The 17,354-nt window shown below is 39.5% G+C and overlaps 1 protein-coding gene across 2 annotated transcripts in view; it reads right to left on the bottom strand.

Annotated features, from left to right (window-relative positions):
• Nucleotides 1-2,847: 2,847 nt before the first annotated feature.
• Nucleotides 2,848-17,354, bottom strand: part of SLC1A2 (solute carrier family 1 member 2) — a 93,873-nt gene continuing 79,366 nt past the window's right edge. For both annotated transcript variants that reach the window (XM_055716941.1, XM_027807962.2), the window contains exons 9-11: nt 16,956-17,090; nt 9,790-10,021; nt 2,848-6,334 (exon numbers count right to left, since the gene is read on the bottom strand). In XM_055716941.1, the coding sequence (XP_055572916.1) occupies nt 6,260-6,334; nt 9,790-10,021; nt 16,956-17,090 (442 nt within the window). In that variant the 3' untranslated portion in view covers nt 2,848-6,259. The remainder of the gene's footprint in view (nt 6,335-9,789; nt 10,022-16,955; nt 17,091-17,354) is intronic.

Genomic DNA, 17,354 nt, shown 5'->3' with positions numbered 1-17,354 from the left:
ATAGAAAGTATTATAAGAAAATATTAGTGTGTCTGTAAATTACAGATACTAGGTAATTTAGTTCTGTCTACACTGTAGTTTCCAGAGAACAAGTACAAACCCCTAAAACATGTATTAATAAGTAAATCAGTATTGAGCATATAATATTTAACAATATAAATACATATGCAGCTTTTTCTCATGCATTCTACAAGTTAGGGTTCACACCAGATCATTGGGAATGGGATATATTTAAGAAAGGAGCAGGATGGGCTGGGTGGAAGTGTATGCAATTGTCTTTAAGAAGGAAGGACAACCTGTAGTACACAAGAACTCACGAGCCCATAAAAACACAAAAATGGTAATGCTATAATCTACAATACTGACTGCAAAATCAATTTGTAAACACGGTTTGCATACAGTCTTTGAAAAACTGCAGAAAAAAATAGAAAAGAATAATACAAAAATCCCTGCAAACTATATTATTTATGTACAAAGCAATATACAGGTACGAGACTATCCAGGTTGTGTGATGCTGCCTGTGACAGTTTCCCTTCATGTAATGGTGTGCGCCACAGAGCATCATTAAAAACAATTGCAGGCCTCCAGAATTTTGAAAAATCAGACTAGAAGGACTGGACATTCTGGCATTGATCAGCATGGGCTCTGCAGCAGAATGCAGCTAGAAGAGGAAGGGGCTCAAAGGATGGGTGAGAAGTCTCACAAGTTTTCTTGCCTCCCCAAATCCTGCATTAGCCTGTTGGTGATTCCCATCCTGGGCTAGTAGAGACCTACTCAGTGTCTCAGTCGTATGCTTTAGATTTTTTCAATGTTTGGAGCCTGGGTTTTCCATAAGACTCATTGTTGCAACTGCACAACCACCCTATCCGTTAGGATTTGTATCAACCGGTAGTGGGAAGTCACCAGGTTTCCCCCGAGCAGGGGAGCATGTGCAAGGAACGGTTTCCTAGAGCCTTGTGCCAAGGAGCCCACTCATACACAAAGTAAAAGAATTACCAGCACCTGGGCATCAGCAGCGGTTTGACCCATTAATAGCAGCAGAATTCAATTTAACGTCAAACTATAAGGAGGAAAAAATGAGGGAGGCACCCACTGCCCAGCCTGTGCCCAGGCACTGCTGGGGTCATTGCCGGGAGTCCTGCCTTGGGTGTGCCGAACTGCAGGACCTGTGCTTTGTCTGCGGACCGCAGAGACACAGCCTTGGCGCCTACGTGGGAAGAAATAACAATGACTTTGAAAGGAATATGTACTAAATACACTGTCTCAGGTAAACTGTAAGCAAGAACGTAACATAACATGGTGAAGCTGAACAATTTGTTTACAGCTGGACTGCTGCTTTGACACTTCGGTATTGCAATGCTCTTTTTTTTCCCCAGTACTTTAAGCTACACTCTCTATATCATTATTCAGACAAAGGAAATTGGGTAAATATTTTTCCTTCAAAGCCATCAATATGATTGGAGAGAAGAATATAACTCATCTTCCCGAGAGGGCTTTCTGCTGGGAACAGCAGCTTCTACATAGTCTTATACGGTGAATTATAGCTGAGGTGAATTGTGCCAATGGACTATATGCCTATCCTAACAACTAACATGAAAAATATCTTAATTGTGGCCTTAGAAGTCACAGTAATAAAATCAAGGATAGTAATCTGGCTCAAAACAGAGTAATATTACAGTACATTTTTATAAAGTGCCCTTATTTGTCCTTCTGCAAATTAGTTCAAATGCAGCAATAAAAATAGACAAATGTAACTTAATGAAATGAGAAACAGTTATATCAAAAGGATTCTCCTGAGCCTGGTCCTAAAGCTCAGATCCTTTTTAAAGATAATTACAGAAGTGAACGTCAGAGGTGAGGTTTAATATTGCCTGTGGTTTTGGGGATTTGTGCGATTGCTGCTGCGTTGCTACAACAAGGCTGCAACAACACAAGTGAAGATGAGGAGGCAAAGAAAATCCAGGCAGTTGCCAGAATAAATATGTTCAAACACTGTTGCTGCAGCTTCTCAGATGAACAGTCTGCTCTTCTGAGTGTCTACTGCTGGAAAACTAATGACCCTGGGAGTGATGGAAAATGAATCAGAAATCTGTATTACTTGTACGCTTTAAAGTGGCATAAAGTTTGGAATTCCATGTGCTTTGAGAAAGAAATTGAGAGCAGCTGTATCTTAGAAAAGAAATGGAAAAAAAACCTTAATGATAGTCATCCATATTTTTGTGCTGAGTTTTAAATTCATTGCTGGACTTTTAGCATAGAAAAAAGTAGGCAAAAAAGAAGCATTTTGGCAGAAGTCTTCTGGATGTGAGAATCAACGTCATCATAAATCGCAGACAAAGACTATCCCCTAGGATGGGATTGTGAAATATCTTATAACTTAATGGAGACGGGAAGGGATCTGACCTTTCCTGGAAGACCATGATTCCCATAGATTTCAGTGGGGCTTTCACGTAGTCAGAGCACTGCAGGCACAGGTTTTACTATAGCAAACAGTTTTTTGAAGACATACTGAGTTTCTCACTCATTCAAATGGAAGGCGCACATCCCACAATATGGTTCAAATGGCTTATCCCCTACCTGTTTCAAGCACCTTCATGTGAAGACCCGCGCGCATTTCTTACAATGCTGGTGCAGCCTTTATCTTCTAAAGGAAGCAATGAAGAAACAAATTCAGCAGCGAAGTGCTCTACCTCTTCTGTAGCTCTAATGTACAGGATGCTTTAGTTTCAATGAACAGATACTAAGAGCATGGCGACCTAGCTTAAGCAGTAAATGAAAAAAAAAAAAAAAAAAAAAAAAAAAAAAGCAGCAGCAGCAAAAAGCAAAAAAGCCAAAAAAGCAAATTAAGTATGCAATTAACTGAGTCTTCGCCTGGTCTATACTTTTCCATGTGCCCATGTGCCAGTGTCAGCAAACCAGACAGCAAAGGATATCACAGTTGCACAGACAAGGGTGGGCGTGGGTGTGTGGAACTGACAGAGCAACAAATGAGATGGATATAGAAAGAAATGTTAATTTGTTTAGGAACTACACAGAAAAAAAAAAATCGCTCTGCTTTTCCTTTAATTTTGCCACCCTAGCACTGCAAACAAAAGATCGGCCAGATGCAAATTAATGCAACACTCCTGGTGAAACTAAAAGGAGACTGGCCAGTAGCCAGCAATGCCTGCTGAAATGCGAACCCTGTATTAGCTGAAGTGGCTGGTCTCTGGGTTATTTTCTGTTTATTTAGTTAAGTAGCAACCCAGCCTCATGTGGAATGAGCAAATCGAGAAATGCAAGCCAAGAGTGAGTTACATTTTCCCAGAGAAATGGAAAGCTTTTTGATGGTTAAATACAGTGCTGCGCTGGAGTCACACTATATTAAATATTCAGTCAGGCTAAAAACAGAGGAGTATACCAAAAACAACATTTCTCCTTCTCCCACATCCACATTTAAATAGAGAAGTACCATCGTAATTATCTTTTGAAACATCCCTGAGTTACTGTATCTACAGAATTACTATGTTAAAATCACAGTCTGCTATTCTAGTCCTATCAAAAGACCCAAATTTATTCTTCCTTGCGTGGGTGGGGTTTCTCCAGCATCTCATTTCTTCCTCCCCTAATCTCTATCCAAAGAAGCGCTCTTCAAAGGACAATACGTCCCAAGTGGGTAAGTCTAAGCATATTCTAACTGTTTCTTAATAGATAATTTTGTGGAGCTGCCTAGTCACATGTTGCTGGCATCCCTAGTTTTTTCCAACGGCTAAACAGTCTCCGATGACAGCTAAAAGTGCATGGGACCCATTTTTTAAAGGTACTTTCAAGGCAAGCAATCAGTGTGGCTGCTCCTAGGAAACTACTACAGTGAAGAGGAAAAGAAGTCATCTATTAATGGGTGAGCTGTGCCACGAAACAGCTTGAGAATGCTGGATATAAACCGGGGTAAACACTGCATGTTATTCTTGGATATAATTACCACCCAAGTCACAGCAAACTTCACGTTATGTGAGCCAGCACCCTCAGAGCAGGCAACACTTTAGAGTACCTGCACACCATCCCAGGCACATTTCTAGCACATAACCCAGCAGTAAAAATGTCTTTGAATTTAAATTGGGAGAAGCAGCAGTCAGCTATAGGTTAACTCTGAATATCCTGATACCAATGACTGAGGAAAAGAGAAGACAACCTGCCTACCACTTCCTCAAATATCCTACAATTCCATCACTCACACAAAAAACAATCCTTAAAATGCTTCAGGAGGCCTTTGGAAAAGGTCTCCACCTCTAATGCGTGTTAGAGGCCTACAGACTTCACAGTGGTTCAGTATTTGTTAAATTATATCGGCCACCTTGCTTGGGACTGTAGCCACGGCATGCAAATGAGGACAAAATACAATGGCAAGAAAAACATTCCACAACAGCAAATGCTTCCATGAGGGGCACTCCCCCAACGGAGCTGATCTTGCACATGATGATCCATGCCAGTAGCCTTGGCTGGCTCAGGTCCGTGTGCATTTTTGGAGATATTTATATGAATGCAGATGAGCAAAAGCAGATTATATTTATATTTCAATAGCTTCTACAAAGCCAAATACCACTCTACATTTAAACACGTTATTTCTGTTTAAATCCATGACAGGTCTGAGCACAGGCACTGAATGGCCAATTTCCGTAAATGTTTCAACCCTGTTTTCTGACACTTTTAAGTGTACCATACGCTCATACTCTGATTCGTTCTGAGAACCTCTCAGAGCTCCCCCCAAAACTGCACAAAGCGTATTCTGTGCACAGAGACTCCCAAGGTCGCATGGCTCAGCTTTGCTATAGAACATTGCTAACAGTACAAATAGCATTCAACAGTGCCTTAAAACTGCTGAGTATTAACAAGGACCTTTTAAAGCACTTCACAGGGTAATAATTATCACTCTAATTTCTTCTGACAGGATGAGTCAGCTATGTTGACAAAACACCATCTTGTTAATTCAGATGCCATGTGCTCTAAGATAAATGTATCTGACATTAGAGAGTTATACATGTTTGTTACTCTGCAAAAGACAGAGAGAGAGATGTATATTCAATGTACGGGTCTAAATCCTGAAATCCTGCTTTATTCTTCATTCTGTCCTAACCCTGGCCAAATTCTATTAACCTTATGTGGAATTCAGCTTAGCAATGAATTCAGGATTTAGCCATTCTCTGAAATATGACATATACTTGAAAGATGGCTTTCACTGCACACCAAATGCTACTGATGATTGCATTCAAAAACTTAATTTCTTAGAGCAATGGATTCAGAATTTGTTTATAGCTCATTATCAAATACCCAGTCACGGCATCCATGATCAGTCTCAGCAGTACCTTACTTGAGTAGTCCAGTCCACACGAGGAATCCCTCTGACATCAGTGGAGCAGGGTGAATAGTAAGGTGCTACCTACTTTAAGAATGACATAACTGAGCCCATGGTATTCTGTATTTTGTACATCAGGCATAAATTTAGTGAAGGAACTACCAACCCTTGTAATACTGCCTTGTACTACATGACGCGTTGTGGTCACAAAGCGGCACAGCCCCAGCATAAGGCTGCACCTGCCCTGGGACAGCCGATAAAAACACATCACATGCGCATACAAATCCAAGGTCTTGTCTTGATGTTAAGTATTAGTTGTACGGATCTAACCAAATGTTTGGGATAATCTACTAACTTCTACACATTAATCTTGTCCCTGGATCTAAGTTCAGTTTAAAGTACAACTAGGCACAAAAATACAGTGCTTGTTATTATTAAAACAAATAGAAATCTTTATGGATATTTTCAAAAGATATTTCAGCCATACAGTGCTAAATAGATCAGGTATGCCACAAGAGTCACCAAAACACTTGAAGGTTTATGTGGTGCTATGTTTCTCTCGTATTTGTGACCCTGAGTCTCTGTAGTGAACCGTACTGGCACTTTGATCTTCCCATTTTGCAGCATTTACATTCTCTGTGTCTTGAATGAAAGGGGAGGTGGGTGAGAGCACATTGCACTGCATGGAGTATTCTCCAGCTGCATCATCCAAACAGTAACACAAGGGAGACAGATGGTTATGTATCATTGCTTGGCAAAGACACTACCATGACTCGATGAGATCTTTGCTAAGTTTCAGTTAAGAAATTAAGTAAGCAGAAACTGTAGCTGTTAAATAGAAAAAAGAGAAATCTTCTTTAATCGTGATATCTTTTGCCAGAAGATAGCTTCAGGGCTTACTAAAGATGGAGCTAGGAACCTCTTCCCTTAGTTTTCACGTTTCCAAGGCTCTTCTTCAACAACACTGAAGTCTGCAGATTTGCCATTGGTTGCCAGTGTTACCTGCAAGTAATTATCATCAACAACCAACTTAAAGGCCAAGGCACTTTGACAAGAAAAGTCATGAGTTTTATATGGAAGATCATGATATTTACAGGAATTACATACACCATGTATTATTATACATGTAAAATGCATTTATTCAGAATTCACAACACTCCCAAATAGTGAGACTCCTGTTCATTTATTATACTGTCTAGAAAACATCAGCAGTAGGAAAAAAGTTCTGTATTTTCTTAGCCTTTGCTGTAGTGTTTTTTAAATAAATATTTCAGATTCTACTCCTTTCTATCTCTTATAGATTTATCTGGATTATTTAAAAAAAAAGATTTACTTTTTTTTTATGTAGAAAGCCATATTTTTTCAGTGGAATTCCTTAGCAAAGCAGGATAGCTGATGCAAGGACATGAAAAATATGCAAGGCCAGAATAATCATATAGATGTCTGTCTATACAAACTCACCTACAATTACACCACCTTTAAAGAAATGGAGGAAAAGATACACTGTGAAAGTATCGTTCATTATACCACTATTTCTAACAATGTAGTGAAAGACTTTGACTATAGTCATAATGCTATCTTTGTCTCGCACGTAGTACAGCAAAACAGCACTCTTGCCAGTAAAGGTATGTGTTAAAATTTTTAGGTTTTAAGTATGGTAGAAGACCAATAGTGATCTACAACTCACAGTAAACACTGGCCAGTACATCACATCCCAGAAATCACTATAAATAAACACATGCTTCCAGAAAGATAGCTCCAGCTAAAGGATTTGAAAAATTTTAAAAAGGTAAAATGTCAATTTAGCTTTACAAAAGTGATCTAGATATTTATAATTGGGAGAGAATCTTTCATTTCATCCTAAATGGATGGCTCACTCTTTCCTAACTTACCTTGTAAGGTAACATCCCCAGCTTCAAATGAAAACTTAAAGACAGAGCTGAAATTCCCCATGCTGGATAAACTGGATGCATGGAAGCGTTTTGGGACATGGAAACATGACAAAATGCACTGATTTTTGAAACAAAGTCAAGCTTTTTCTTAGATAATTGAAAGGGGGAAACATGCAAATACAGGAATGAACAGCTTATTCAGAAATGAAAATCACATAGAATCATGTGAAATATGATAATAAAAAAAATACAAAAATATCGTGCAGTAACCACCACTCTACCCCCGTATAAAGGTAAACTACTCATTAATTATATACATTGACCATGCAAAATTATAAACTAATAATGTTATATATTGAATTTATTACAGAAAGTAAACAGAAAGGACATGCTAGTAGATTACCTTTTCCAAATTCTGACCAGAGTTGCAGTGAGCTTTTCAACCCACCAGTGCATTTGACAGGATGAAGAGATGTCTCTTCAGATTTAACAGCTGGCTGTTTTGAAGCCCCAGATCCTATACTATGTTTCTTTTGCTACTCTAACACTTGGGAGCTATAGACCACTTGAACATGATCCAAATGCTTTGCAAACGTCAGCATACATTCATAGTTTATAAAGTAGACTGTAAGATCACATCCTTTTGGCAGCTTGCAGACAGACACATGGACAAGACAAGTGACCTGCTCAAAGTCAGCCTTATGCTGAATCCAGTAAACCCTGGCTCATCGCATGAGTTTAAATGTGCAAAATGAGATTGCAAGCAGAACAAACCTAAAACAATGAAAAAGGACAAACACTTCCAGCTCATGAATCACTGTCACCAAATTTTAATGAAAGGGTGGGCTTAGGTTGCCACACTACACTGTTAATCCATGTTTAAGAGCTGAGCTACTGCCTCGACTGAGGGAAATTATAAAAGAAAATGAAGGAGAAAAGAAAGTGCAAGCATTGCATCAACGGGCTACTACTTTCTAGACTGACTTGGATGTCTGTGCAAATCTAAGAGATATTATGAGATAAAATTATCAGTATTCAGTTCCATGAACTGAATATTCAGACTGATATATGGTAGCTGAATTTGTCTTATAACCCACTGAAATTAGCGGAGTCTATTTCACTGAAAAAGTTTTCTGAAAGTTCCAGAAGAATTTAACCCAAAAGTGCGTGTGTGCACATACTTATTTTTAATGACAAAAAAAAAAAAATTATCAAATGAGACCCTTCTTTTCAGGGAGTTTCTTTTTTCCTTGAAATTTTTATCTATTCTGCATTCTTTTCTATTTTGAGAAGTACAGTTTAGTTTAAACATGTATTCTCTTTCCATTTCAGATTTTCTTTTCTTTTTTCTCATGAAAATATAGTGAGTCAGAAAAGGAAAGGGCCAGAAGGAAGTGTTTGTTTTCACTTAAAATAATCATGTTATTAAAAACTTGGAGGAAAATTGAGGATAAGATAAAAGTTTTTTCTTTCCTGAATTCAGTATTAATTTTTCCCCTGGAAATGCAGGCTTGGCCTGACATTATCTAGAAGCATTAGAAAACAATATATGCTAAAGAACATTTCCATCCAGGCTGGAGACAGGTGAAAGTGACAGAATAGGATTTATATTTCCAGCATACATAGTGATCTGCTAATGGACTTAGCGTAGGCATTCACAGCTGAGATACTGGCTTAGTTGTGGCAACTGGAAGATGCAAGAGAATCTGTTTGGATGAATGGCTAAGGTAGGCTCACTGGCAAATTCACTGTGTCAAAGACAGTGTGCAGGATCAGATCAAAATATTAATAAATAAATATTAAAATATTACAAAATTAAAAGTTCCAGCTTGTTTACTCTCTTTTCAAAAACTGTTGTCTTGATTTTAAAGTGTCCTGTCCTAGTGGTGGGTGCTTAGTTAAGTTTTAACCACTAACCTCCCCAACTGTTTTCTCATTCAACTAGTAGGGTTTGTCAAGCTCACTTTGCTCTGATCAAGACATTATTATTACTATTAATAATCCATGTTAGTTACAGCAAGGATTAGAGAGAGAATACAACGTTTGTGTCTTAATGACTTGGGAACAATCACAGAAGCAAAGCATAAGCATGCTGTATGAGTGCAGCAGCATTCTGATGCTAAAGTGCATTCAACATGTCCATCTCTGAACAGCATATCATGAAGGCAGTCAGCAAATGACAACACCTGTATCTGAATTGCAGCTATTCTTCATTTGGGTTGGCAATTTAAGTTCTCTGTTGCCATAGAAAATTAAGTAAATGTCCATAGAAGGTGATGCCATATTCTCTGCGTCTTGGCATATTCCATAATACGCTGCATCTTGCCTTTTGATATGTAAACAATGCACATGATTTTTTCCCCTCAAACGACAACTTTTAGGAAGAGTGCAAAAAAACATCTTTTGAACTGCTCAAACTCATTCAAAATGTCTGGGGTTCATGGACCTTGTTGTCACATTGTTATTTGCAGAACGATTTGAAAAATACATGCAGGTTAAAAATAAGATAAAATAAAGCATGCAGTGCTATATACATGTCTCAATATCCATAAATGTGAAAGGTACCTTGCACTCATCTACTATGACTGAGTTGTGAGCTGCAAAAACGCATTGGTTTGAGTTGTTTTCCCTATGATTTTTCATGTCGTCATAGATTGACTGAGTCTTGGTCATTTCAATGTCTTCGTGCCCTTTATGATGGGAATCAATGGTGTCAAGTTCTGCCTTGGAAAGGTGGTAGACAATGCCAGCACCGAAAGAATCCCCCACTACATTGACAGACGTCCTCATCCGGTCCCTATAAAAGAAGCAAAAGGCAGAGGCTGAATGGCATGAGAGGAAGAAAAAGTAGGGCACGGCAGCCCTGTTAATGTTACAGTTACTGCATTTATTTCAGAAAGTTTAAGGCGCCTTTAGAACAGAAAGATGGGAGCTTTCAAGTGAAATTGAAAAAGCTTACTTTCCCAAGGGACTTGTTCAGACAGGGAGGATGTGCAAACTCCCATGTCCCAGCTGCTCATACTCATGGATTTTGGCAAAGAACTTGTGCTAGAGACACAGCCAAGCTGCGGAGCTGTGCTTGACTAAGATCTCCCCAGTGCCTGCTTCTGGAGCTGGAGGTTTCAATTTCAGGGTGTCAGGCTCACATTGCCCTTTGTTTTATCTAAATTTTTCAGAGTACTGCATTTAAATGCAGCCAGAGAAAAGGATTTTGGGTCTGATGAAGTGTTCTCATTTCTGGACCTGTCCCTTTATTCTTAGTGAGCAAACTACGGGGAAAAAACGTCTGAAATATCTCCACACGGCTCAGGCCACTGAAGTTCTTCTCCTGGCACCATCTTCACAGACGGTCATCTGTCAGCATGGCAGCATGCCTGCTCACACTGCTGTATGCCAAAGCTCAGCATATGCGCCAACCAAATATAGGTCATGGCCTACAAAATGATGAGCCTGTGACAGCATTTCAGTAACAAGTGCCCCTCGTTGTAGGAGGGTGCCAACAGAGGCTCACATGCTTCATTACAAGGAAATGTGTTTGTTGGCACTTACTGGACAGGATGCCGCTGGACAGACACGCCATCTTTCTCCTGTCTTGTCTTTAGAGCGTGGCTTTATCTGTCAGCAGTGAACTCATGGTTGTGGGTTTTCCCTGATTTCAGAATTCTGCCCCAAACCTGCCCAAAACTCTGCAAAAATGGAAGATGGTCTTACAGAGCGCTGCAGGACTATGGGCTTCTGTTATCTCGCCTGTGGCAGGTAGGCTGTATTACAGATGTCAAAATCATTTACAGTCTAATTTGCCTCTTTATATCTGAACTAAACATAAGACTCCTAAATATCTTCTGACTGAGGACTGCAATTTAAAGCTACTGCAGCAACTAAGTTTAGCTTTGTCAAATAGGTCAGGGAAGCAATTACACCGATTAATTCTCAGAGGTATATCCACAAAGACTCATTTACATAAATTAGGCAGGTTGAATACTGCGGACATTTGCCAAGTGACAGAAAAGCCAGCATGAAAGACTTCATTTCCCGTGACAGCCATTAATTTGAAAACACCCTTTCTAGTATTCCTAGTACTATCTTCATGTGACATCTCCTTTTCCTGAGAAAAAAACCACCCTAAATATATAAACCCAAACTGGTAAACATTCATTACACATTCCTATTCATGGCCATACAAACTTGTGAGCCCTTTTCAGCATCTGTCCTCTAAATATCTGCAAATCTTCATTTCCCAGCTGTAGAACTGTATTCCCTTTCAAGTTTCTCCCTCTCTGCATTATCGTACTTACATGGAGTTTGTGGTGTAGTATTTTAACTGAAAAAGTTAATTTTTATTTTTCTGTCATCAAAAGAATACCCAGAGGGGAAAAAAAACCTCCAATAATCCCCCTGAAAACCAAGCAAACCAACAACCCATAGGAGGAAAACATCCTTCCAGTTTTTCTTCGCACAAATGAAATGCTTTATATAGTTTCTCATCCTGTGCCTGTGAAGAGTGTTTTAAACCTGGTCAGAGTGGCAGAAAAGGAAGATACGACTTTCTGAGCATAATTTTTAATTAAGATCATTAAATTTACTGAACCTGGGAACATAGCCCTGCAAAAAGAACACCTGCTTAATTATTTTTTTTTGTATGAGTGGTATTAAATTTTGAAAGGATTCGCTGATGCCAAGCAACGGATAGTATAGGATGCCAAAAAAAACAAGGTGGAGAGAATACGTAAATATAATTGAGGTACAATTCAAACTCTGAAAGGGTCATTTGAGGAGATGCTCCAGCCCATAGGCATGCACTACTCACCAAGAGATTCAGCAATGCAAACCGCACAGTGCTGCAGAACACGCTATACCGAGTGAACCAAAGTAAACAAGTAAATTTCCTTACAACCAAAAGGACAAAGTTTTGGCTCTCAGGAGTCAACAGCGAAGTGCCACTGACCTGTTTCGGGCCAAAAAACATCCTAAGAAGAATAAAGAAGACTGTACTTACTCCTTTGTTCAAAACAACCAACGGATTAATTCCAGCTATGCTGCAACAATGTTAACAAAATCAATGTGGGAAAGTTGCAGTCTAGTAAATGACTTGCCCCAACACAGCTATTTCTGCATTGTCCGTAACAACTTCTGAGAGGAATAATGGGACTGAAAGTCAAACTTCTCTCTCAAAAGCCAACTCAATGTCTGGTAAGAATGGGCCTTGGAATAACTGGGAAGCAATTCTTTAAATCCTGATAAGGGTTAATGCCTGGTTTCCTCAAACTGGCATAAATCAGAAGAACTGGAAGCTTAACAATGTAGATGAAAGGAAGAGAAACTAGAACTGAATCAAGCCATGACATCAATCATGTTATTAATGTCATAGTACCTATATATCATGCTAGTATGCAAAAAAGTTACTCCAGTTCCCTGAAAGCTTGAAAACCCAGTATATCAACCTTACTAGACCTTTGAAAGGAGATTAAAATCTTAGCACAGCTGCTAAACCAAAGACCAGGTGACATGCTTAACTTGCTTTACCTCTTTGCCATGACAGGAAAGAGCTCCTGGTTTATATAACTTAATTTGATTTCTGTAAGGCCCTGTTCATAACATTCAGACATCAATTTAGTCAGACTATTCTGAATTTAGATCTAAGCCAAGGAACAGAGTCAGAACTCAAACAATCTTTTCTGAGTTACTGAATGAAGGTTTAAATACCAGATCAGCTGTCCAAGCCCATTTTCTCTAATTCCTCTCTTCACAGCAAAATACCACTGTATTTGAGGTTGTGCTATGATATTCGCTAAGCTTGTTAGTCTCACATCTGGAAAGTGGCCAGCTTCTGGCTAGAGTAAAAGAGGCTGGTTTTAGTCCAGCTGTTGGCATATAACTACTGTCCTATTAAATGTCACTGCTGTGTTGTATTTAGTTTTAAACTGAGAAACGAAGAGAGTTGTGAAATCTTGGGAAACTTGCCTGATGAAAGAGCTCATGCTGTGTATGTATGTATGCATGGGAGGGGGAAAGGTTGAGCAACCTAATCTCTAGATATTGGAGAGGCGTGAGAAGAAATTGATACAGAAAATTTTTGGCTCCGATTTGAAGGAGAGAGTGCCAATTTTAATAACAACCAAAAGTCAGCTTTGTGTTACACCACGACCAAATTGTGCAAAACTGACTTTGGTAAGACCACAGTTTCAGAAGACGATAGTGTTGCAAAAATCAATCGATGTTCTGACATTTTCTTTCATCAGAAATATTGTGACACTCAAAGTATGAAATGAGTAGAGTAGAGAAGGTACTCAATGACTTTTCCACCTCACTCCTCACCCCCAACACTCCAGCCACACCGCCCAAGTTGCAGAAGGCAAATGACAGGCCTGGGAGAATGAAGAACTGCCTGCTGTAGGAGAAGATCAGGTTCAAGACCATCTAAGGAACCTGAAGGTGCACAAGTCCGTGGGACCTGATGACGTGCATCCACAGGTCCTAGGGGATCTGGCTAAACCACTGTACATCATATTTGAGAAGTCATGGTAGTCCGGTGAAGTTCCCATGCACTGGAACAGCAGAAGCGTAACTCCCATTTTTAACAAGGCTTAAAAATAAGGAAGACTCAGGAAACTACAGGCCAGTCAGTTTCACCTCAGTGCCCAGCCAGACCATGGAAAAGATCCTCCTGGAAACTATGCTAAAGCACACGGAAAATAAGGTGACTGGTGACAGCCTTTAGCACCTAAAGGGGCTGACAAGAAATCTGGAGAGGGACTTTTTACAAGGGCATGTCATGATAGGACAAGAAGTAACGGTTTTGAACTGAAAGAGGGTAGATTTGGATTACATATTAGGAATAAATTCTTTACCGTGAGGGCGGTGAGGCACTGGCACAGGCTGCCCAGAGCATCTGTGGATGCCCCATCCCTGGCAGTGTTCCAGGCCAGGCTGGACGGGGCTTTGAGCAACCTGGTCTGGTGGAAGGTGTCCCTGCCCGTGGCAGGGGGATTGAAACTAGACGATTTTTAAGCTCCCTTCTAGCCCAACCCAGCCTATGATCCTATGATTTTCTTAAAGGTTTTCATTATCTGAAATTAAAATGTTGTAAGAGAGCCATTCTAAATATTTCTACATGGCTGGTTGCATTTACACACTGGTTCCAGAAAACTGGCTGGAATTGGGTCTTAAATATTTTACTAACTTTCTCTTCTACATTCTACTAGAAGTACTGATGTAATGTTAGTTGATGATAATGAAATGGAAGACAACATTTATAAGTAAAGAAAACATATTTTTATGACCTTTCATTTCCAATATTGTTTAGGTCTGGTTTGTGTGCCCAAATATTTGTGCAAAAGCTGGCTTGTGTGCCTTCTCTCAACATCAGCAATGTCAGCAGTGACATTTCCCATAGCTCATTAGATCGTCATGGCTACCACAACACAACCACTGGAAGATTGAAAATAAACCTATTAGCTGTTAAACATATGTTAATTAGCACAACAATCTTGTAACTTCACAGCACTAGGGGCATGACACAGAGCTTTCCGCCTCCTTTTTTATCGCTTTTCCCTTTTCCCGCTACCTTTCAAATCTGAATCATGCTGCAGTTGCACTGCTTATTGTTAGGCCAGAAGGATCCAAACCCAACTGTTTGTGCTGAAAGGTTCTTTTGCCTGGCATTTGTTTTGGAAAAATACCTTGAAACATTTATTTTAGAAGTACTGTCCTTCCTATAGTTACATTCATCACCGCTACATCTCCACATTACAGATGTTTTTATTTCCTAAGCAGGGTTGGATCAGCCAGTAGTAACAATGCTGCTGAAGCCAAGCCTGACATGCAGCACTTGACTAGTGGATCAGAACTGCTGGTCAGCTTACAGCTCTGAGGTTTGCTAGTGTGGGCAGAGCTTCTCAGTCCACAGGAATATTTTTAAATGACATTTCCCTAAAAAAACAAACAAACCACAGGCTCCTTTTGCACACCCTCCTACCAGCTGCAGAAACCTACCTATTTGCCTTACTTTGAGAGCCAGCAAAAACATGTACTTAAAATGAGTATGCACCTCCCTTTTGCTCTCCTCCTCCCATCTGCAGATTCCTATGCCACTTTCCTGTTTTCAACCATGACTTCATAAATATAATAAACCCACAGAATATCACATTCTTCCCTATGCCAGCTGTACTCTGACTGCTGAACCCTGCCTCATTTCACCATTCTGAGTCATAATATCATGATAGTCAGTTATATATAAAATATGTAAGTCATCTTTTCCCTTCGCCTTCCCAAGCTGTAAATTCCTCTTTTATTTTTCACTGAAGCAGAAATCAGAGCTGTGTCCTATTCTTCACAACTCTTGGTGACGAGATAGGTAACAACAGATAGAGTGTAGCAGTAGATCCAAGATACATGTTGGAGAACTGACCAGGTTCTTGTATTCTTCTCAATATGCCAAAAGATAATGACAGAAAATTAATTTTCTATTTTATCTTCACATTCTCAACTCTGCTATTCCTTCTTGCATCATTTTAGTAGTGTACCTGGGACTGAAAGCTACCACAACTGGGCAGTTGAGGCTGCTAGTGTAGGAGGAAATGCACAAATAGTACAAAGTGGTACTGACTTCTCCCCTTCTGGGCATCACAGCTGGCACAACAGAAACATACGTCTTTACTACGTAAAAGAACATTAGAGGAGAGATGGCTGTTGACCAGAATATACTGTCCTGAGGCAGACTGTATAATATATTGTTTATATAAATATATGTACATACATATAAACAATATAATATAAAAATATAAATAATATATAAATATAAATAATAAAAATAAACATAAACAATATATAGACAATGAAAAAGCCTACAGAGGCCAGTACAACTTAGAGCATACTGAGTCCCTGTCAGCTCTGCGCAGGTGACAGTTATCCTCATTGTCGAATGACAACATGAGAAAGGATGTGGCCTGGCATACGCTCTGTCTATATTTACAGCTTCTGTATTCAAATGTTGAAGAACAAAAGCCTTGGAAAACTATCTGTGGGTTAGCTGTTTCTTGTTGGAGGACCTGCAATGGCACTGAAGGAATTTGATCCTTGGAAATGCAAGTCAGCTCTTCCAGTCTGAGGGATCTGTCAGTAAAATCAAACTAGGGAAGGACCTTCTCCCTCTCTCTGCTTTCTTATTTGTCTTTGGTTTACATCCTGTCCTAGAACAGTTTCTTTCTTAAAACTCTTTTACCTTCTTACGTACAAAATGAAGCAGAGTTTCCCCACTACAAGCATAAAACATTTGATGCTATGAGTGCCCAAATCACCGTATAACTTGCTGACAACATCCTGATGGAACCTGCATTTTTCAGCATTTGTCCTTAATTTTAGACCATAACCATAAGAAACAGAAAGAGGAATGCAAAGATCAGAAAATGGCTGTTGAGCTATGTCTGAGATTGGAGAGGCATCATCAGGAAGAAGAAAATATATGTGCATGAGCCCAAGGGTCTTACAAGAAGATCCTGATTTCATAGAAACTGACTTCAGTAGCTCTGTAACAGTTTGTTCCAGCTGAGAAGCTGCTTTCAGTGTCTCCTACTTCATCAAATAACCTATTCCCTCCTTTGCTATATATACAGTGAGAGTATATAACACAGGAGAGTGTTATAGTTCTTTAAGATAAATGGCTGAAAAGCACTACAGAGAAGCATTACTTCACCACTTTTTCTGCACTGAGCAGTGGAGTCAGCACAACTTACAAAAGCCAGTCAACAGCGACAAGCAAACTGATGTCTTGGGTAGGGAGACCCACTGCAGTAAGGATCAGAAGCATAGTGACAAGTCCCGCGCTGGGAATACTGGCAGCTCCAACACTTGCAAGGGTGGCGGTCAAACTGCAAAAACAAAAATCAAATGCAGTAATAGGAAGAGAAATATATGCCTTCAATGCATACTCATGATTATTAGGAAGGTCTTATTTTTAATGAACTCTTCCCAGAAAACTAATGACTATATGATAACTCACGGTAATCTCAGGCCATAGTTTTCACGCTTGTGTTTCTCCAAAAATACATATTAGGTGAGATCAAATCTATGGGGTTTGTTCTGAGAGTTGTAAGAGAGTTTCATGAGAGTTTTAAGTTCTTAAGTTGTAAGTA

Source organism: Falco cherrug, chromosome 7 (assembly GCF_023634085.1).
Source record: "Falco cherrug isolate bFalChe1 chromosome 7, bFalChe1.pri, whole genome shotgun sequence".
Classification (NCBI taxonomy): domain Eukaryota; kingdom Metazoa; phylum Chordata; class Aves; order Falconiformes; family Falconidae; genus Falco; species Falco cherrug.
This window is presented reverse-complemented; position numbering and strand designations above follow the sequence as displayed.